The sequence below is a fragment of the Bolinopsis microptera genome, chromosome 1 (assembly GCF_026151205.1).
Source record: "Bolinopsis microptera isolate Bmic1 chromosome 1, MBARI_Bmic_1.0, whole genome shotgun sequence".
Lineage (NCBI taxonomy): Eukaryota > Metazoa > Ctenophora > Tentaculata > Lobata > Bolinopsidae > Bolinopsis > Bolinopsis microptera.
The window spans coordinates 4,931,603-4,955,132 of NC_087072.1; the positions used below are offsets into that span (position 1 = coordinate 4,931,603).

The 23,530-nt window shown below is 35.6% G+C and overlaps 1 protein-coding gene and 1 long non-coding RNA gene across 6 annotated transcripts in view; both read left to right on the forward strand.

Annotated features, from left to right (window-relative positions):
- LOC134813957 (coiled-coil domain-containing protein 178-like) overlaps positions 1-23,530 on the forward strand; it is a 66,008-nt gene that overhangs the window by 36,655 nt on the left and 5,823 nt on the right. For all 5 annotated transcript variants that reach the window (XM_063821934.1, XM_063821941.1, XM_063821911.1 and 2 more), the window contains one exon: positions 5,368-5,535. In XM_063821934.1, the coding sequence (XP_063678004.1) occupies positions 5,368-5,535 (168 nt within the window). The remainder of the gene's footprint in view (positions 1-5,367; positions 5,536-23,530) is intronic.
- Positions 7,009-7,775, forward strand: LOC134825925 (uncharacterized). The gene is made up of 3 exons (XR_010161640.1): positions 7,009-7,089; positions 7,323-7,477; positions 7,566-7,775. It is a non-coding gene; the product is annotated as an uncharacterized LOC134825925 (long non-coding RNA).

Genomic DNA, 23,530 nt, shown 5'->3' on the forward strand with positions numbered 1-23,530 from the left:
GTGATGTATTGTGTTTTAACGAAACTAACTGCACACTAGGAAAATTGCCCAACGGAATAAACGACATCACATTAAATGGATTCCATGAACCGTATATCCAAGATCCCATCCGCACAACGGGTAAAGGTGGGGGGCTTGCCATATACATACACAAACGTGTAGTTGACTCTGATAAAATTGATGTTTTCAATCCCAACCCTGAACCCTCAAATACTAGCGGCGAATTTCAATTTATCAAGATCCACCAGTGTAAAGGATATAATAGAACAAAGATAATTGGAAATATTTATCGCTCTCCCGCTAGAAAACCTGAAGCATTTCTTGAAATTTTTAAAAGTACACTTCACAACCTGGGAAGACACTCTCGCAAGCATATGACGTTACATGGAGATTTTAACCTAAATTTACTGAAGCACAGTAGTAACCAGGCTTGTCAAAGTATTATAGATATTGCATCCTCTTACGGTTTCATCCAAATTGTATCACGTCCAACTCGCATAACAGACCACAGTGCCACGCTTATTGATCATATCTACACGAACAATCTTGAAGATACAATAAGCTGCAACGTATTAACGACAGATCTGTCGGATCACTTAGCGATAGTTACTACAATTAATCTTGATAATACATCCACCAGCAGTTACCGCTCCGCATCTTATAATCAAAATCCAACTCAAACCAACGTACGTAGTTTTAATGAGGCCAACAACCATAAATTTAGAGATTTAATAATGGAAGAAAATTGGTCTGTAATACTAACAAATACCCATGATGCTAACCAGCAGTTTGATTGTTTAAATTCGGCTTACAACAGGATTTATAACGCTGCCTACCCGACAAAAAGACAGTCCGAGCGCAGACAAAATGAACGTGTAAATCCCAAACCATGGATACTGCCCTGGCTTGAAGAAGCTATAGAACGTAAAAATCAGGCATATCATGATTTTGTTAAGGAACCAGTTGATAGGAACCAGCTAAAATACGACCGTTTGAAAAAGTTTTGCACCAAACACGTTGACAAAGCCAAAAACATACACTACAAAAAATTCTTTGAACAACACAAAGATAATTCTAAGAAGCAGTGGCAGATGATTAACGGTCTTCTAAATAGGAAACCAGCTAAACCTACATCGATAAAACTGTCGGACGAAAACGGACAAGTCAGCACTCCGGCAGCAGTAGCAGAAAAATTTAATGATCACTTCTCAAACATCGCTCCAAAAATTAAATCTGAAATTAGTAGTAGGACCACTTTCGATCCTGGTGGGGCCCAGGGGACACTTCGCAACCCTTCTCCAAATAGTATCTACATAAAACCAGTCACAACTACCGAAGTTCAAGACGTTATTAACCTATTTAAGAATAAAGCTACTCTTGACACCAAAATCCAACCACTCAAAATTGCCAACAGCTGTCATAATTTTACCACAGTATTGGCCCACGTTGTTAACAGCTCGTTCGAACAAGGGGTCTTTCCCCAAGCCTTGAAAACGGCAAAAGTAGTTCCTGTACATAAAGGTGGATCTAAAACTGACATCAAAAATTACAGACCGATATCTCTACTTGCCACTTTCTCAAAAGTCTACGAAAAGCTTATGCACAATCGAGTCATAAATTTTTTGGATACCTACAATATACTTTGTGAAAATCAATACGGCTTCCGCCCAGGCAGGTCTTGTGAACATGCACTTCTTAATGCTAAAGACAGAATTCTCAATTCAATGTCCAAAAAGCAAGTTACTTTGCTCCTTTTGATTGACTTTAGCAAAGCCTTTGACCTTGTGGATCACTCTATACTCCTGAATAAGCTCGAGCACTATGGCATAAGAGGTCTCGCTCTAAACTGGTTTAAATCATATCTTAGGAACAGAAACCAGTTCGTATCTATTGGATCCTCTGAATCCTCAGCCAACCCCATTATTTACGGTGTACCCCAAGGTTCAATTTTGGGACCTCTCCTTTTTATTATCTACATAAACGATCTTCCTCAAATATCAGAAATAGCTAATTTCATCATGTACGCAGATGATGCAAACATTTTCCTAACAGGAGAAAATATAAACGAGGTTTATGATAAGCTCAAAATTCTTAGCGATGTCTTAGTTAAATGGGTAGATAACAACGGTTTAGCTCTAAATCTTAAAAAAACGAATTATATGATCTTTTCTCGGCAAAGAAACCTCATTTATCGCGATGTAGTAATTTCTGGTGTCACAATCGAAAGAAAAACAGAAGCCCGTTTCTTAGGAGTTATAATAGATAACAAACTGAACTGGTCGCAACATATTTCTGCCATGAAAATGAAAATGGCCAGATACATTGGAGTCATGTACAAACTTAAAAAATATTTGCCTCTGGAAGCACGTTTACAAATATATCACAGCTTTGTTCAGTCTCACCTTAATTACTGCTCCCTCGTCTGGGGTTTTGCTGCCAAATCCCATATAGAAACACTATTTGTAAAACAAAAAATGGGTCTTAGAGCAATACTACCAGGTTTTGTTAATTACTGGTACAAAGATGGTACACCACCAGCAAGTACCAAGTCTGGTTTCTATGTACACAAAATATTGACAGTTCATAGTATCATCGTGAAGAACGCATTAGTTTTTATACATAAGCTCAAAAACTTCCCAAGTCTAGTGCCTCCCTCTATAAAGAAAACAATACCTAACAGTGCACCAATATTTAACGTCGCCGATCCGTATTCGAGTTTTACAACTTTATGGTCAGATGAATACGGTAAACACCCTTACAATAATTCAGTATTCTACAAAGGTCCACTATTAGCAATAAACAGATATAGTGTCGCAGCAACTTCCTTACCAAGTCTCTTCAACCTTAACATCTACAAAAGGTGCATAAAAAACATGCTGATTGATCAACAAAACGAGGGCATCACAGACGAATGGCCTAACTTTATGTTACACAATATAACGGGACTAAGGAAATCAGAGCGCAACATCAACCGTAATGCTAATAATAACTCTGTCTCAATACCATAAGCACGCCATCACAGAATCAATTTCACTGCATACCATCTCAGTTACACTGCCATCAATTCGCCAGCAAAAACGGCATGACGCTATGCGACTGATAACAGTCGTAAAATTTTAAAATTTTGGAATAGCTAGCTAGCCGTAGCTATGCACCTGTTTCCACTCTAACAACTCTTATAGCGCATTAATATGATAATTTCAACTAAAGGCAACTTTATATGTGCTCAGCTATGTTTTGTTCGACAAGCTCCATTATATACATTTTAATCTTTTTAATGAGATCTAATCTTGTGCGAGTTTTGAGTTTGAATTGATAACACTTATTATATATATTATTTTTTGAGTAAACATTGGCTGGTACTTCGGGCCGGTCCCCAACAAAAAATCAGTAGGCCAGAATTTCGTGGGTTTAGGCAGCTTAGATTCTTACTTAAAACAAAAATGTACACCGCTATGAAAATGTATACCGTTATAGTAACAACACAAAAGATAAATGCGCAGAATACAAGAGTAGATACAGTGGTCTGCTTCCATCTCTAAACTAGCTCATGATCCTCTGTGAGCTTCAAACCTAATGACTGTTACCGCATAGAGTGCGTTCTGTGAGCTAAAGATTAACGCAATACTACCTGAAGTGAGTGTTGTGGGGTCAACTGGCGGTCACTATAAAGTCGTGGAGGAAAAGTGAAATTGTATGGTATATTAAAGATGTCTGTAATAGATCAAACTTGATATTTTGGAGTGTATGTGAAATAGATCTTGTAAAGAAGGCGGTGGGCTGGGTGTGGGGCTAGTAGGTTTACTTGCTCTCTTACTGTCTACTTCTCGGACAATGAGAAGTTCATCCTGTATAACACTGAGCAATGTGAGATAGTAAAAGTGAAGGGTCGGTACTGAGTACTCATTAACTAGACAAAGCTATAGCTTATGAATATGAGCAACAATAAATTATGGAAGCTTGTTGATAGCATGGCTGATAGCATGGATTGATCTTTCGATACTTTTATAAACAAGACCACAACTGTATCCTGTGCACAGTCTCCACGATAATGGAATATTCTAGAAATATAAAGTTAGAAACAGCTAACAACGGGGAAACCCTGTCTTTAGTCATGATAAGGACGCTTAGTGTAGGAAATTGAACTAACTTTGGTGCTAGTTCTTGAAGTGGCACCTGGTCAGTGCTCTTTGCCATATTATAATGATATACACATTGCAGCGTACCACCCATATGCATACCCCACACATTATGTCAGGCGGCATTGTCAACAATAGCAATAGTAGTAATGGCGTCAGGCACGTCTCGTGTTAACGTATACAATCTGTTAATCCTGCCACAAGTTCTATAGAATCTTCCCCCCCCCCCCCCCCCCCCCCAATTATATGACTCAATGATCCCAGCCATGCCACTGGTTATTAACCCAGCGAGTCTGTCTAACAGCATCAAGTTTAGTGAGATTCTAGTATTGGGGTGACAGTGTCAGCACTGCAGCTACTGTTGACCAGGTAGTTTAAGAGTTATGGGTTAAAACGTTTATGATAAGGTTACCTATTTTGATATAAAGGTAAAAGGCACTTAAGCTGTATGTGCCGGGGATAAAGGCTGGTCATAAAAATGTGTTATGACAAGGCAATGATGTATATATCGTAACAAAGATAGCAATAAATATTTCAGTTTTTTGTCATGACATGGTTTTATCGCAAAATATGATCGCTGGTTTACAGTTTTTAGAATCGTCTCTACCCCCACCTGGTGTCGTGAAATGATGACCACACATACTGTGACATAGGACTAATAGCCGACAAAGTCGACATTCACTCAAAGGTATAGCACGATCATCTTGACTTATGAACTATTATATTTATAATATATAATATATATGTCATGTCACGAAAAATACTGAATAGAATTGTCGCACAAAAAGGGTTCCGCTTGGGCCTTGGCTCCAAAATTTACAAAATATTCTGCCAATCGTTTAACTTCGGACAAATAGTGTGTGGATTGTGGAACGTCTAAATGCTTGTATAGGACAACAAATCTAGGCAACAGCAAAAAAATGAAAAATGAAGGCCGCTAAACAATTTGGCAGACATGCATAGCCATAATGACCAAAAGGATAGCTTTTGGTCATGGTGCGCGATAAATGGTGGCGATGAATTAGAACGTTACGCCACTGTGGTTACGACTGTTCTATCAATTGTCATGGTGGTTGCCCTTCAAAAGGGGATGCACAAAGCCCTCTTCTCCTACTTCATGAATAACTCCGTTTACACGTGGCGCCTGGTCACGGGGTATGCAGACGTCATTTCCTGACATGGAAATAACATCACGTGATCACAGTTCTAAATTATGTTACTATCCCAGGTGGCGGCGCTACAGAGGAGAATGCACAAAGCCCTGGTGTCCTACTACATGCACCGAGGCTACCACAACAGAATCGTACTGACGGACTTTGGCAAGGGTGCTGCTGTTAACTTACACCAGTTGGAGAAGATTCACAGAAACCTTTATGATGTCATAGCCAAAACTGACGTAAGTCAAGTGAAGGTTCTAAACGAAATTTTAAAGTTTATCCTATTATTCTTATTCAATTAAGTTCTTCGCAGCAAACTTTATACTATTAAAATAAACTCCACGGCCATCAATGAAAATAGGCAGAGGTTTTTAGAGCTTCAAGTGGATGCCCTGAAAGTTGTATACCGTCTCACTTAATATTCCCACTAAAATATGTTAACTAACATATCATCAACAAAACGTGTGTTGTGTTGAGGTTTAAAATGAGATTCCTTCAGTCGGCTATTATGATAAAAAGTTAATCAATATGCACACCTTTAAAATCGATATGCTTAAAACTTCATAAAAATAAATGAATTTTAATTTGTGAAATAGAATACTATTACTACTTGTGACTCGTCAGGCGCACCCTTTTGAATTTCAGAGACTTTTCAATCGTGTTAAAACAGCCTCTTTGAGCAGTCAGAACGTTTATTAGACGATAGGAAACGCAAAGTATTAGCACGTGTAAACAGTAGAACATATGAGTAAGAGATATTTACCCTCTGTAGCACACATTTTGCTATTGCACACATTTTCCGACACTTGTAAAAATTTCACGGATTTTCGACACTTGTAAAAATTTCACGGATTTTCGACACTTGTAAAAATTTCACGGATTTTCGATACTTGTAAAAATTTCGAGCATTTTCAACACTTGTAAAAATTTCACGGATTTTCGACACTTGTAAAAATTTCGAGCAATTTCATCACTTGTAAAAATTTCACATTTTCCGACACTTGTAAAAATTTCACGGATTTTCGACACTTGTAAAAATTTCACGGATTTTCGACACTTGTAAAAATTTCACGGATTTTCGATACTTGTAAAAATTTCGAGCAATTTCATCACTTGTAAAAATTTGTATTGAAGATGAATATCACAGAGGTTTTGTTATTGGGATCATGAGATTACTTGCTGTACATAGTTATTTGGTTACCAGAGCTTTTAAAAATTCCTTGAGCGCGGTAAGTGTTAACTATGGAACAGGACACACTGACACAGATGGTTTGATCATGACCTGTCTAGAACCATTAGGGTCGGTTCATTCAAGCATGCATTTAAGAGACCGCTCTGACTTAAATAAAGTGCTTTAAATAAAAAGAGATAGATGCAAAATATACTGGAATTTTACCATTGGTCGACCACTAGGCGAGGTAGCCGTCCATTGGTTGTAAGTCATGTGACTATTGTTGGTGATCAGGGTCAACTGCATTATCAAGTACATTAATTGTTAGTATTGTAGGTAAATTCCATTACTTGCTAGTATTCAAGATAGAGACAAGCATTAAGTCAAGCTACGAGAGCCGTCCAGTGGACTATTGAGTCCTTAATGTACTTGACAATGCAGCGGCTTGCCTGCATCGCTCAAGGGACAAACAACATGCAATGACATTTGTTTTCATGGTAACGGTCTGACTATATCAAGCCGGAGAACGCTGCGGGAAATCAGATTGAATCAGTTCGTTTCGCAGAAGTTTGTAATCAATCAGTTCTTGATTGATAAATCTACTCAACTCGTTCCTCCACAGGTTCTATTTTATCTTAAAAAGATGCACAGTTCGTTCTTTAGTCTTGTGATACATAGTTCGCTCTTCAGTTTGCTAATTTGATTCTAATTCAAGTTGCATGCTAACTTATCATAAATAGCAGGGGCTCGTATTATACAATAATATTTAAACGTAAATTCTAGCTTAACAGAACAACAACAGATCGTTATTCTAGATGTTCTTATTTTTCTCTATTTAAAATTAACAAATTTCAGTTGTGCTACAGTGACACGGACAGTTTTCTATACCACATACAAGAAGGCGATTTGACTGAAAAATTTTCGAGAATATCCTCAACTTTCATGGACTTCTCAAACTACCCTGTGAATCATTGTCTCTATTCCATTCAGAATAAACTCACCCCGGGCAGGTATTATCAGTCACTAAATCAAAATAAAAATCAATGTATGATAAATTAGGGATGAAGGCAATCGAATTTAACACTTTCACATTTTCAGATTCAAGGACGAAATGGCAGGTGGCGAAATCCATCAGTTTGCCGGGTGTAGAGCCAAATGCTACTCTATAGTTACAGATGAAGAACAGAAAATGGGAGCCGCGGGAGTGAAGAGAAATATGTAAAAGAGACTGAAGCATGTCGATTTTGTAACATGAGTCCATGTACTTGAAATAAAAATAATACATTTATAAAGTATATTTAATAAAGATATAAAAATAAAGAATCTGAAAGATATTCGAAAGCTCTGCTAAATCACTGGTAGTCTGACTATCACGCTGTGCAGTATGAGTCGAATTATATTTTAATAAAGATATAAAAATAAAGAATCTGAAAGATATTCGAAAGCTCTGCTAAATCACTGGTAGTCTGACTATCACGCTGTGCAGTATGAGTCGAATTATATTTAATAAAGATATAAAAATAAAGAATCTGAAAGATATTCGAAAGCTCTGCTAAATCACTGGTAGCTTGCCTATCACGCTGTGTGGTATGAGTCGAATTATATTTAATACAGATATAAAAATAAGAATCTGAAAGTTATGAGAAAGCTCTGCTAAATCACTGATAGCTTGACTATCACGCTGTGCGGTATGAATCGAATTATATTTAATACAGATATAAAAATAAGAATCTGAAAGTTATGAGAAAGCTCTGCTAAATCACTGGTAGCTTGCCTATCACGCTGTGCGGTATGAGTCGAATTATATTTTAATAAAGATATAAAAATAAGAATCTGAAAGATATTCGAAAGCTCTGCTAAATCACTGGTAGTCTGACTATCACGCTGTGCAGTATGAGTCGAATTATATTTTAATAAAGATATAAAAATAAAGAATCTGAAAGATATTCGAAAGCTCTGCTAAATCACTGGTAGTCTGACTATCACGCTGTGCAGTATGAGTCGAATTATATTTTAATAAAGATATAAAAATAAAGAATCTGAAAGATATTCGAAAGCTCTGCTAAATCACTGGTAGCTTGCCTATCACGCTGTGCGGTATGAGTCGAATTATATTTAATAAAGATATAAAAATAAGAATCTGAAAGTTATGAGAAAGCTCTGCTAAATCACTGATAGTTTGACTATCACGCTGTGCAGTATGAGTCGAATTATATTTTAATAAAGATATAAAAATAAGAATCTGAAAGATATTCGAAAGCTCTGCTAAATCACTGGTAGTCTGACTATCACGCTGTGCGGTATGAGTCGAATTATATTTAATACAGATATAAAATAAGAATCTGAAAGTTATGAGAAAGCTCTGCTAAATCACTGGTAGCTTGTCTATCACGCTGTGCGGTATGAGTCGAATTATATTTTAATAAAGATATAAAAATAAAGAATCTGAAAGATATTCGAAAGCTCTGCTAAATCACTGGTAGTCTGACTATCACGCTGTGCAGTATGAGTCGAATTATATTTAATACAGATATAAAAATAAGAATCTGAAAGTTATGAGAAAGCTCTGCTAAATCACTGGTAGCTTGCCTATCACGCTGTGCAGTATGAGTCGAATTATATTTAATAAAGATATAAAAATAAGAATCTGAAAGTTATGAGAAAGCTCTGCTAAATCACTGATAGTTTGACTATCACACTGTGCAATATGAGTCGAATTATATTTTAATAAAGATATAAAAATAAAGAATCTGAAAGATATTCGAAAGCTCTGCTAAATCACTGGTAGTCTGACTATCACGCTGTGCAGTATGAGTCGAATTATATTTTAATAAAGATATAAAAATAAAGAATCTGAAAGATATTCGAAAGCTCTGCTAAATCACTGGTAGTCTGACTATCACGCTGTGCAGTATGAGTTGAATTATATTTTAATAAAGATATAAAAATAAAGAATCTGAAAGATATTCGAAAGCTCTGCTAAAACACTGGTAGCCTGACTATCACGCTGTGCAGTATGAGTTGAATTATATTTTAATAAAGATATGAAAAATAAGAATCTGAAAGATATTCGAAAGCTCTGCTAAATCACTGGTAGCCTGACTATCACACTGTGCAGCATGAGTCAAATTATATTTAATACAGAATGATACGAAGCTATGAAGAGCAAACAGTCAATCATCATCTTATTGCAATTTACAAGCAGACGGTCCCATCCGCTCTATAGAGTTTGTGTTTCCAATGCCCCCAATGGATGTGGACCGGATTGTAGTTTAAGGCTACAAATCTGACTATCTCATGATACGGCTGGGCATTGTTTGTGTGAGATAATGGTAAGATCGCTTGTAAGCAAAGGGTTCCAGCAAGGCGGGGATTCCCGCTAAATATAACAAAATAAGAGAGTATTCTCTCTAATTCCAAAAATTGAAAAATGACTGTTTGCAATTCATACTGCTTCAATGTTATTATCATCACTGATAATTATAATAATGAAACCACTAGTACTGAAAGATAAAAGGATTAAATTAGGTGGGAATTCCCACTATATTTAATGTAATAGGAGAGCACTCTCTTCGTTTACTTTTTTTCTCTAGTTATACTACTGTTTGAATTTACTTGTTATTCTATTTTAATTTTAAATATTATCTTATTACACATTTTGCTACTATCTTTTCTTGCTATCTATTTTTAAAATGGTTAACCATACTTTTTTCTTTTTTTATTTTTGGGGAAAATTTGCCTTCCTCAGCTGGTCGTTACTTTATTTTTCTAATATTCTTATCATTTTAAAACTTTGATCAGCTGCAGGGGGTGAATTTGCGTCAAGGTTCTGTAATATGAACCAGTTTTCACAGAAAAAAGACCGCCCGTAGGTGGTGAATAGCCACATCCTTCACGAGGTGACCCCGTTCTCTGCATTTTATTTTACTCTACTTTTTGACTTATATTTTTATTTTCCAATGCAGAGGTTACTAAATACGGCGGATCGGTTATAAAATACTTAGTACTATATAAAGGCTTAAAAACAGACCTCTTATCACAAAACTATTAGCATGAGCGAACTGACTTTTAATGTAACACGAGCCTTGAATGACTCTGTCATTGAATTTAAGGTTAGAGCCCCTGAAACACAGTTCAACGGAACCCCCGAAGAAGGGTTGGAGGTGCTCTTGGGGGGTGTTGACACGATAATAGAGCACTCCATACAACGACGGAACTGTTTCAAGTTCCATGTCACTTTGGACGGAGTATTTCAGGTATTTGATTTGCTACTAACAATCTGTTAAAATAGTGATAAGGAAACTTTCAAATCAAAAAGAAGTGGTTTAACAAGAAAAAATATAGATAAATAGAAGTTAATATATTTCATTTACAGAAACATATAAACGGTGAAGAGCAGACATTTGGTTTCAAGACACGAACAACTGTGTGCCTGAGATCATCAAATAAGGATGAGATGATCAATGAAGTTCGAAATAAACTCTTGAACTCATACGAGTCTTTTCAAGGAATGGGTTGGTAAAGTTTTCTAATTTTTATTTCATTAACCTCCAACTACCTTGACCCTAATTAAACCAAGTTGAGTTACGTTAAAATTGCAGATACAAAGATTACTACAATTAATCTCAACAGGTAGCGGTTGGATATGGAGACGATGGCCAATGGTTACAGTGCTGGTCATAAAGTACAACCCTGTATCAGGATGATTGATTGAGTGATTGATTAAAGGTCTATATAGGGATCACTATAATGTTGAAAATTGTTGTTTTATATCTTACTAATTTCAATTAACTTTAAGAACTTTCAATAGTTTAAAACCACAAATCAATAACAAGAGTGATTGAAATTTAAAATGGAGATAGAAGACATATTGCGTTTTAGTTTGAATTATGACGTGATTTAAGAATGTAATTAACCATGTTATATATAACACTCTATATAACATTATATAAACTCTCTTAAATTCTAGAATGTCGACTTACTTGCCAACTCCCAAACTGTTGAAAAAGAGAAGATGTCTGTTGAACATACGGAATAAAGATAACCAATCATTCCTTTATTGTATTGTGGCTGCTTTGAAAAGACCTGATAGAAACCCAACACGACCCGGATTCTATAAGCGTTATGTCAAGAAACTGATCACGACAGGTATATATCAATTATTAACAGTTATAACATATGCAACCATCACATGACCGTAATTATTTAGTGAATATCTAGAGCTTAGTGAAGAATAGAAAATAATACTTGTACCCACAGGAATCAACGCACCAAAACGGTTGGAGGACATCCCCCTGTTTGAGAAACAAACCTGTAAGTCCCTTTATCCATATAATAAAGCAACTTTCCTAATTACACATTCATAATATTTTAAATTTATCTTTATTCTTATATCAACTACGATTTTCAGGTATATCCGTCAATGTTTTTGGTTACAGTGAGAGTGAGCCAAGAACACACATTTTCCCTATTTACACGACGAACTTCAAGTTTAAGAGGATAGTACATCTGATCAGTTTGACAGAAAGAAATAAAACACATTATGTTCTGATCAAATCCCTATCAACATTTTTGAGATTGGTCACGAAATACGAGAAAAGAATGTTGACATGTGAAAGATGTTTTAGAAGGTTCACATCCAAACTTTTTTTTGAAAAGCATGCAACGTTCTGTGAGACAGGAGAACCCTCTGTCTTCATGCCTGAAGACCCTGTATTGAAATTCAAAAACTTTCAATACAAATTTCCCTGTCCTGTGGTCATGTATGCCGATTTTGAGGCCTATCAGATCAGCATGAACGAGAGCACCGGTTCAAAAAGCTCAAACATCGCTGAACAGAAACCAACAGGGTTCGCATACATGATTGTGTCACCTCATGATGTTCTTTGTAGACCATTGAAGTTATATAGAGGTGAAGACGCAGCCGCAAAGTTTGTAGACTGTTTGATAAATGAGTGTTACGACATAGAGGATATACTCAACGAGGTGAAACCGATGGAGTTCACAGACGATAACATGGTGCAATTTCAAACAGCAACCAACTGCTCAATCTGTAAACAAAGCTTAATTTGGAGCGATTTGAACAATCCTGTTGTTCGCGATCACTGTCATATTTCAGGTTGATAAGTTAACTTATACTATTGATTAATACAAACGTTTACAATTGAAATATAAATCTAAAATTGATTATCACTAATGTAACATCTTATTCAGGTTCATTTCGTGGTGCCGCTCATTCTCAATGTAATCTGAAGGCTTGTCAACAAAAGAGGTTGTTTGTCTACTTTCACAATGGGAAGGGTTACGACAATCATTTCATTCTAACAGCTTTAGCTGATGACAAGAGAACAGGTACCATAGAGGTTATTGCCAATACTGCTGAGAAATATACCCAGATTAAGACCCAAAGATTCATAGTCCATGATTCAATGAGTCACCTCGTTGGCAGTCTAGATAATCTCTGCAAAAGCTTGCGACAGAGGGGTTTGGATGGGTTTAATCTAATGCGAAATGAATTCCCCCTCGATGATCAATTTCGATGTGTGTTGCAAAAGTTAATCTACCCCTACGACTATATAGACGGGTTTGACAGATTGGCCAATTCCTGGTAAACCAGCGTTTTTCAACAAACTCACCGATGAAGATTGTCTGACGAAGATTATGACACACTTTTAAGAATTTGCAAAATCTTCAATATAACTACTTAGGGGAACTTCACGATTTGTACTTGAGGTGAAACATTAATTACATTTTAATGCTCTTATTTTGATAGCCTATCATCCTTTTGCGATTATACTCAAGAAATCGCATGAGTTTGATATGTAACCTTGAATTCCCTCCTTCTAGAATTTTGATAAGCTTACGAGTTGAATGATATTTTCCTGCCTAATCTAAATTCATGCTTCAGAGTGGATGTTTTGATACTAGCATGTGTCTTTGAGGACTACAGACGGTTGGGTCTTGAAATGTTTGCTATAGATCCAGCGTATTACATAAGTTCACCAAGCTACTCGTTTGACGCTATGTTGCATCTAACGAATGTTGAGTTAGAATTGTTGACAGATGTGAACATGTATGAATTCTTTGAAAAAGGTTAGTTTCCTAATGTAGGGAGTAGATTATTTCTTCATGTTTTTCATTAATAAAAATACAGAAACCTTTTGAACTCACTTGAATATTGATTAAGGATTTTTCAGGAATGAGAGGAGGTTGCAGCACAGTTTTCAAACGTCTAGCCACAGCTAACAACAGAGGTCTACAAAGATATAACGATCAAATGCCTCAGTCATCGATTTTCTACACAGATTGTAATAACCTGTACGGGTAAGTTTTAAAATAAATTAACTGGCAAGTGTAACTCAATTAAGTGTAAATCATATTAATTACATTCTGTTTAGCCTTATCTGGTCTCTGTTACAAGGTTTGTAAACTGGATCGGGTAGATAAGGATGGTTAGTTTAGGTCTGCACCATGCTTTCAACCATACACCATGCTTTCAATATCATTATTTTCCTCTGCAGGTATTGCATGCAAATGAAGCTGCCCCACAAAGATTTAAATGGTTGACTGAGCAAGAGATATCCTCTCTGGATGTCACAAAGATCGACGTTAATGGTGATACAGGGATGATTTTGGAGGTTAGCTAAGAGTTTACTTAATTATTTCAAGACTATATAGTGTAATGTTTCTGACTTCATTACATTTATTCTAAATTTTTACAGGTTGACTTAGAATACCCTGACTCACTTCATTCGAGTCACCGAGATTATCCCTTGGCTCCGGAGAGGTTATCTATAACAAAGGATATGCTGAGTGAGGAGACGAGGCAGTTTTTTGATGATTTCAACATATCATATTCAACCCAGACCAGACTCACGCAAACTGTCTTACCTAAAACGAATTATGTCACACATGTCAAGAACTTGCTGTTTTACACACAGCAAGGACTTGTTCTCAAAAAGATACATCGAGCTGTGACATTTTACCAATCTTCTTGGATGGCTGAATATATAAAAACAAATACTATGAAGAGGATTGAAGCCCAAAACAAGTTTGAGAAGGACTTCTTTAAACTTCTGATAAACAGGTGATTATTGACAGAATCAAACAGGTTATTTTTACTAATTTCAGAAAAACGCGAATCTTTAAAATTTGTTGCTAAATCGATAATTTCAGTGTCTTTGGCAAGACCTGTGAGAACGTTAGAAAATATCGAAAGTTTGACTTGGCAACAACTGAAAAGCAAGTCAAACGCCTCTCTCAAAGAGTTGAACTGAAGTCTGCTGTCGTTGTATCCAAAAATCTCGTCATTTTTGAGTCAAACAACCTTGAGATAACGTTAAACAAACCTCTTTATGCAGGCATGGTAAGGATGTTCAAACCATGTATTTTAACCGTGGTCGCTCTCTCAATTATACGTAATTTACTCATGTTTTCCAAAACAAATTTATAGACAAACTCATTTGTAACTCTGCTCATTTTCCAGGTGATTTTGGAACTTGCAAAACTCCACATGTATCAATTCCATTATAAAGTTATGCGTCCTCTGTTCCCAGGGAAAATTGAGGTTAGTTCTACTAAAATTCTAACTTAACAGAACAACAACAGACCGTTATTCTTGGTGTTCTTATTTTTCTCTAATTATAAATTACAAAATTTCAGTTGTGCTACAGTGACACGGACAGTTTTCTATATCATATACAAGAAGGCGATTTGACTGAAAAATTGTCGAGAATATCTTCAACTTTCATGGACTTCTCAAACTACCCTGTGAATCATTGTCTCTATTCCATTCAGAATAAACTCACCCCGGGCAGGTATTATCAATCACTAAATCAAATTAAAAATCAATGTATGATAAATTAGGGTGAAGGTAGCCGAATTTAACTCTTTCACATTTTCAGATTCAAGGACGAAATGGCAGGTTGCGAAACCCATCAGTTTGCTGGGTGTAGAGCCAAATGCTACTCTATAGTTACAGATGAAGAACAGAAAATGGGAGCTGCGGGAGTGAAGAGAAATATGCAAAAGAGACTGAAGCATGTCGATTTTGTAGAAACAATCGCACATTCCACGTTTAAGAACATTACTCAGAACACCCTAGTATCAAAAATCATAGAATTTTTATGAGACAATCAGAGAGAATAGCTCTAAGTTTTGTAGATATTAAGAGGGTTGTTTTAGGTAATGGAATTGACACAATTCCATATGGGTATAATGGATATGTTGATTGACTTTTTATTTGTTTGTATCTTATTTATGTTTAGGTTATACAAAATAAAAGTCGCGTATCATTCGTTTATAAAATTAAAACGTAAATAATAATAACTAAATCTAAAACAATCAACTAAATCTAAAATATCCAACTAAACCTAAAAACACCCAAGAAAATTAAGATTCAATAAAATTTTTTATAGCAACACATTTCGCCTTGGCACAATATCTGGCATTGTGTGACCTAAAACAGTTTGCATCTGGCAACACGCCCGGCATCTGAAATCCTAATTCCTGTACATTTGTAACTATAGTTGTTGGTAGAATGTTTTGAATAAATTTCAAGGTAAGATCGTTGTAGGTATACACATGATATTCTTGAAATCTCCAAAATATTTCGTCCATCTTCTCGTAGGGAAACCAGCCATCATGATAGGACAGGTTGTTGAGGTTCTTGGTGGCATAACCGTATGGTTCTTTTATCAACATCATTTAGATCTCGATTCATAGGGGGTTTCACAAGTAGTGGTTGAATTCATTGTTGATAAACATACAGCAGATTTCTTTGACGATAAAACCGCTCGGTAAAGTATATCCGTCTGTAGTGATGTAGACATTCATGATTTGAAACGTCTGTAATTCGCAAAACAAGAAATTGAAGTGAGAACATTTCACTCCCTCTTTATAGCTTTGCTTTCTTTACTTTAACCATAGCCTCAGAAATGCAACTGTCGTTTAAACTGTTGATGTATCTCCCAAAGTACAATGCTTGAGGAGGAGCTTGTAATAGAAAAGTTTTTCCAAGATTACAGTAAATGACAGCATCTTTTTTTAGGGTCGGAACTATGAGGCAAGCTTGGCGCAAAAATTTGTACAATGTTGGCAAGGAACCTAAAACTTCGCCTCTGGCTTTTTTCAAAATGGTTCTGAACTCTATCCAATAGTGATAGCTGATGGTGTTGGTGGAGAATATCATTTTTCATTCCATCTTGACAACCAGGACAATCTGCTAATTCCATGAAACGCATTTTCTTATCACATTTTCGGTGAGGAAGCCAACCCAGTCAACATTATCGTAAAATGTCAATTTCAAACGAATTCAAGAATGTTTTAATGGAAATGAACTCTTTTATTGAGGTTAAACTTTTCAACAAAATTTTTCACGCTTGGGTTAATATTTCGGTCAAATTACTTGGTAAAACACAGAAATAAAACTCTGCAAGATTCTCAGGATGATGTCTTAACCAATACACATTAAACGTATGGTATTTTCATCGTGAAGGGCACACTTGGTCTTGATTAATTCTACAAACCGAACAAACAACCATGTTGAACGGATATTAACCGTCTTAGTTAGTAGGCTTTTTATGGATTTTCCATAGAGAACGTTTAGTTGTTAATTTTTTATTCGTATACATTATGATCTAGGACATAACAGTTACGGATGACTCTATGTTCATTAAGTCTTAAGCCTCCCTCAATGTAGAAAAAGTTAGACTCAGTGATAGATAGATCTAGGAAACTTTAGAAAATTTCACTCCATCAGGAAGCTTGAAGGATTTTTACCCATGTTTTTAGCCTCCTCTTTTTAATTCAAAGGAATACCTATAGTGCACTATCAAAAACATATAACACCAATAGTTGATATTATTGTATTGTGCAATTTGGGCAGAACAATTTGTAGTACTTTCAAGCTCCTTATAATAGGTGAAGGAAAAGAGGCTGTTGTAGTTCAATTTTATTGGAGTGGTCTCCAACCTGATTTTGTTAAATTCATAGACTTTCTCAATTTCAAATCCAATCCAGGATAAATGTGAATGTTGATTGATTTCTTGCCGCCTCAAAAAACAGTCAGTTTTCTCCCTGGTTTCAAATATGATTTACGATTTTCTGTTGACCTACACAAATGAGCACTTTGATTTACTACCTTCAAAGTATTAATATCTGTGGCGTTTAAGTTAAAGGAAACTTGAAAACAAAAGTAAGGGTTGAGGTGACATGGAAACTATTGGAGATTCATTTTTCCTGGTTTTAATATAGTTTGTGACACATGCTGACATAGGCCTAATTAGAAGATTGTATAGTTCTAGGTTCTCTGGCTAATTGATAGAGTCCTTGATAATTGTGAAGAGGTTAATAACATCACCGCATTATTTATAAGAATATTTTTTGCATTTGATGGTGAGGCCGTTTGTAGTTGCTCCACCACACGCGTTGTTCATGTTTACTGATCTCGCTGTGGTTGACAAATTGGTAGAATACAAATGACAAGTAAGTAGTAGATTTGCAGTGTCGGTACATGATTTTGAATTTAATCGAATCAACTCTGATGGTTATTGATCTAATTTTTGACTTTGAAAATTTCTCCTTGTTGTGCAATTAAATATCGCTTTTGTGAGGAACTACTTAAATCTTCGTCTTCATCTTTCACAGCCTTGAAGTTTGTTTGAGAGAAGTTTTATTTTTCTTTTGATTTCGTCGAACAATCATCCATGCTTTTCATGTGCATATTCACAATTTTTCGTAGCTTGACATGAGACTTTATCTTATACTCTTTCATCGTCTTAGCTTCATTTATTCCAAAGTCACGAATTTATTCTATAATTTTCTTTTAGAGAATCTATTTTTCGTCGTGCTTCTTTTATAATCTGTGATCTTTCTTTTGAGTATGTTTTCAAATTGTTTTTAGAAGCTAAACACTCTTATACAATTTCTTGTAGTAAATACCTAATCATTACTATCAACCATGTTAGACACTTCAGATTGTCATCAATGTCATAGCTGTCAACTACTGACAGTCTTTATCTCCTTGTCATATCAGATTAAAAAAACTATCAGAATAATTTTCAGATTTATCGTCAGCTTGTCCATGGATGTTTGTGGAGTCAGGATACGTTAAGCTTATCCTCGTCTCTAGGGATTTTTTAGGCTGATTCTGTTAGTACTGTTTGCTAAATCACGTTTGTTCGATCTGGGTGAGATGTGTTATACCTCTAGGATCGTTATTCGAGATGATGAACCATTGTGAGTGGTTAACCACATGAGTTTCGTTCTGGTGAGCAAGGCTTTGTGTTGATACAATGTAGGTTTGTTGTAAGATTTCCATACATTTATCAATAGTAAAAACTAATTTTAAAATTACCGTGAATTGGGTATTTTAGACAAAAAATTATATGAAAACAGAAAGAATTGAAAGACATGTATGAAGACCTACCTTTTCAGGGTCCTTTATGAAAGAATGCTTTCAAACAGCTTAGAAAAAACGGTCATTTGTAAGTCCTCGAGATACTCTGTGACAAGAAGTTTAAGGAGCATTGAAGCTACACACTACACAAACCCGATAAGAACATGGTTTTATCGCAGAATTGGACAAGGGATTGGATATTGTATCGTGTGATTTGTTGACTCTCGAGTTTACATAACAAACGATGGTAACAAATGGATTGTTCTTAGAATCGATCTCTTTAGTCAAAAAAAGCTGGTCTCTTAAATGAAAAATAAGACAGCAAATTCTGTTGTAGCTGTTATGGAACCCGTTTTGTGTCAGAAACACTCACCAAAAAAGCAGTTTGATCAAGGACAGGTTTTACAACAAGAAATTTTTGCGTTTATTAAAAGATACGTATAAAACTACAGAGTTTATTAGTGATAAAACGGGGCAATAGTTGAGCGGTTTCAAATAGACCCTTAAAAACGCGACTTGTTTAAGGTATTCAGTTAAGGGTACTCAGTTGGATCGATGTTCTACAAGTTCTATTTAATCGATACAATGAGCGTAAGGCATAGCCCATAAAGACACTCCCTAATGAAAAGTAACATCTGCAAATGAAGCATTAGTCGAAATATTTCTTCCTCAAGTGATAAAGAAAAGTAAGTTTATGAAAAAGCCTTCAAAGTGGGGGATACACGGTAAGGCATAAACCAGGCTCAAAAAAGAAATTTCAGAAAGGTTATGAACATTTATGGAGTCGAAGTCGTTACAATAAGTTAAATCAAAGGACATTATCTATCACTAATAGTTAGAAAGGCCTATAAAGGTCAAGCGATTAAGGGTTCATTTTCACTAGTGAATACCATTGGTGGATAATCTAAAGATTTATCAAATTGAAAAGTTTGAGGATAAGCGTACGAGACGAGGTCAGACGCATAGCTTGTCAAGTGCAAGGTTATCCAGACGAGAGCAACACTTGGGTACCTCAATTCGATCTTTCAGTTGTGATGCCCATAGTTTCTAGCTCCCTCATCTGTAATAATATTTGGACCAACAAGAGTGACAAGAATCCATTATATTGGCTCAGTCAGAAAAAACTAGTACACTGGCTAAAACGGATCCGTTTACATGTACAAAATAGAGCAAGAGTTTTATGAAAACTGGAATGATGAATAGAAAAAGAGCCGATAACATTTATCAAAGGACTTACTTTTGATATAAATCGATACTTCTGAACTAGTATGTTGGTTTGTTGTGTTTAATTTTAGTGTAAAGGAAATGGCAGAATGTTTCATTTTGGGTCACTACAACTCCAATATTACCTTATATAGACACAAAACCTCTTTTCAAAATGTCCTTGTTAGACTCATGAGTTCTAACAGTCAATTTTATTTTGTTCTCTTTAATAGTCAACGTCATTTTCGACAAATTAACATTGCAAGACAAATGTTTTTGTGGCTGATGCTTTTGAAGGTGTCAATACCGCCTTTAACAGAACATCAAACAGGGAGAGGGTAATATATCGTCTTGCACCCAATGTATACCAGGAGCTACACTGTAAAAACGCATTTTTGGTACTGGTTACCCAGCATTTATCTCTAAAGCAGGCGATATTGTTAATAAACATCGATACAATACTGGAGACTGTTAGCTGTAGTAATATAATAACCGTAAAATCAACTTGAAAAATTCACCTCCAGAACTTTCAAAGTTCTTGGAATCGTGTTCAATCTTTTAGCAAAAAAAAAACTGGATCTAGATAACAAACACATCAAACTTTGAGAAGGCATAGACGTTTAATTCGATCGACAAGTGGTTTAAAAGGAGCGGGTATGAAACAGAAACTAGTTGCACAACGTGGCGGAAGGCATACTACTATTATTAAGCACAGTTTTACCAATACTTGGAGGAATACTACAATCAATTTTCCTAACATGTCTCGATATATTATATCACCCTCTCACTGTAAAGATATGCATATGCTTTTAACCATCAGAGGGGGATCTCGGAACAAATCAAAACTATTGAACTACCAAAAAGGAATCTTCCCGGATTTTAACTATAATGAGCTATTAATTAAACTTTCAAAAGCAGATGTACAACGATCCAAAGATGGACTGATTTTGATTAGATATAAACCGATTAATATCAAATATGATGATTTGTCAATGATTGTTGTAATGGTGATTTAAGACACATTACGAACCTATTTTCTGTCATCTTAGAGATTTTGGAATAACATTTTAACTATAAAAGGAGGAGTTTCAATTGCTTTAGCAAAATGGATAACATTCACAATATCATTGTTGTTGGTGGTTATGAAGGCAATCAATCGAAATTTGTAACTCGGGTTAACCCCGTTAAAATAAAAAAAGAAGCCGAATTGCAGTTACATCGATTTTTCATGGTCAAGTGTTCAATATTAGTGATGATAACAACAAGATTCACTTTTACAATACAGTTAACGTGACGAATATGTTTACATCCATGGAAGTGCACACACTGATAACATATGGTGAACTTGATATTGAATTGAAGACAGTTACAATACCACCAGGGTTTTACCATTCAATTCATGCTATATGTCTTGCAATAGAAGAAGAGATATCTAGTGTAATAAACCAAAGAAATACAAACCTTTCACTGTATCACTTGATAAGCACAGACAAATTGTACAGTAAGTTTGGATAATCTTATTATAACGAACAGAAAAGATCACCATGGGGCTTTGTAGGTGTTGAAACTGATTTGTATAGCACATACACTCTTCAGAATACCTCGTTTGAAGGGGAATCACTACCTGCATTTTATCTACATTAACATTATCGAAAACTCTTACATTAATGGAAAATTATCTAGAATTTCTTCTGTGATTCCTATAAAAACAAATCCAGGATGGAATTTTTTTCATCAAGCTCATCCATATTTTGTTTCGATAAATGTAAAGGAATTCTCAAACATCTTGATCGAGATAAGAGATATATGGTAAAATTCTGAATTTCCAATCCTAGTTTCAAGACAATTCTAACTCTGAGTGTACGTCCTTCTACACTATATAAGGAAAGCAATTGAGAGAAGAGGAAAATTAAAATGGAGGAATTTAACTCTAGCTATCTGAAAAGTAGACCATACCATGCTGTGTTTGTACAGCAAGGTGGTGTCTTCAGATATGGACCGATATATTTACGGTATGCAGGGAGAAGGGTTGGGAAGTTTTCTTGGTTCCTTACTAAAGAAAGCGTTACCACTCGCTGGACAGGCTATAAAAGCAGTAGCTAAATCAGCAAAACCAATTGCAATCGCTGCTGGTAAAGAACTACTTACTGCTGGAGCAAAACAGGGAGCAAAAAAGTTAAAACGTTTAGCTAATACTTCTGGGGCAAAACAGGGAGAAAAAAAGTTAAAACGTTAGCTAATACTCAAGTGACACATAAAACATCACTCCAAACGTAAAAGAAAATGGCGAAATTTGTAAACTCTAGTGATTCAATGTCATCTTCTCTCCTTCTTGGAATGACACACCTACACAAGTTTCGATTCAAGAGACTTACGATTTGAAAGTGTGGGCCTGTAACAAATTTATTCAACGAGGGACCCATAAATTTCAACATACCACCACAACCAAAAGGACGTTTAACGGATTTTACACATAGTTACCAAGGTGAAGCTAATGCAAAATGGTCGAGATATCAGCACACGAGCAAAAGATGTTTCTGTAGTTAACAATATTGCAAACAGTCTATGGGTGAAGTTTCAGTTGTAACAGGAAATCGCATTGAGTTATGTCAAAGTATGCGGAATGCTTATGCTTACCAGAGTTTCTTGAATCAGACTCTAAGCTCGGATCAAAACCGTGATGGGTATTTGTTCTACAACGAAGGATTCCTGATGGATGAAGGTGTAACAAAAACATCTGAGGAAAATCTAAGAACATTTTGGAGGTGGGATGAAATTGATAGAAATATAACTTTATGGGATGATCTTGAATCTGTTCCAGGATTTGAGTCTCTTAAAGAGGGGATTGCTGCAAAAAGGGATATGCGTTTGATATGGTAATACCAATGGATATCGATTATAGGAGCGAAATGTTAGAGGTTATTAAGAATGGAAATTCAGATCTAGATGGTGATGATCTTGAAATAGAGTATCAGAATCAAATGTCACAAGTGGATAATTGGGTTCCAACTCAAAACAAATCCAGCTGCCAGTAAAAGAAGTACTCTTTTCAATAGAGGAAAAAAATGTTACTCTAAACACCAAATTTCACTGTCCATTGTTAAACACTACAAAATGTTTACCTACAAATATGAATTTGAGAATGAGTCTAACTAAAAATACTGACGATTTCTTGCTTTTGTGCAAAGCAGATACTGGATATAGTTTGGTTATTGAAGATTGTTTTCTTAACATTACTTACTATCGAGTAAGGGATGAAATTTTAGAAATGATTGAGGAGAGACTTAAAAAAGATCCTATTCCATATTTCATTTCTAGACCTGAAATCATAGTACGTCCGGTAACGCAATCATCGAGGATAGTTAGAATAAATGATATTTTTGCAAACTCTATTCTTCCTCCATATGCATTCTTTATGTTGCAGAGGAGTCGTGACTTTGATGGACATATGCCCTCAAATCCT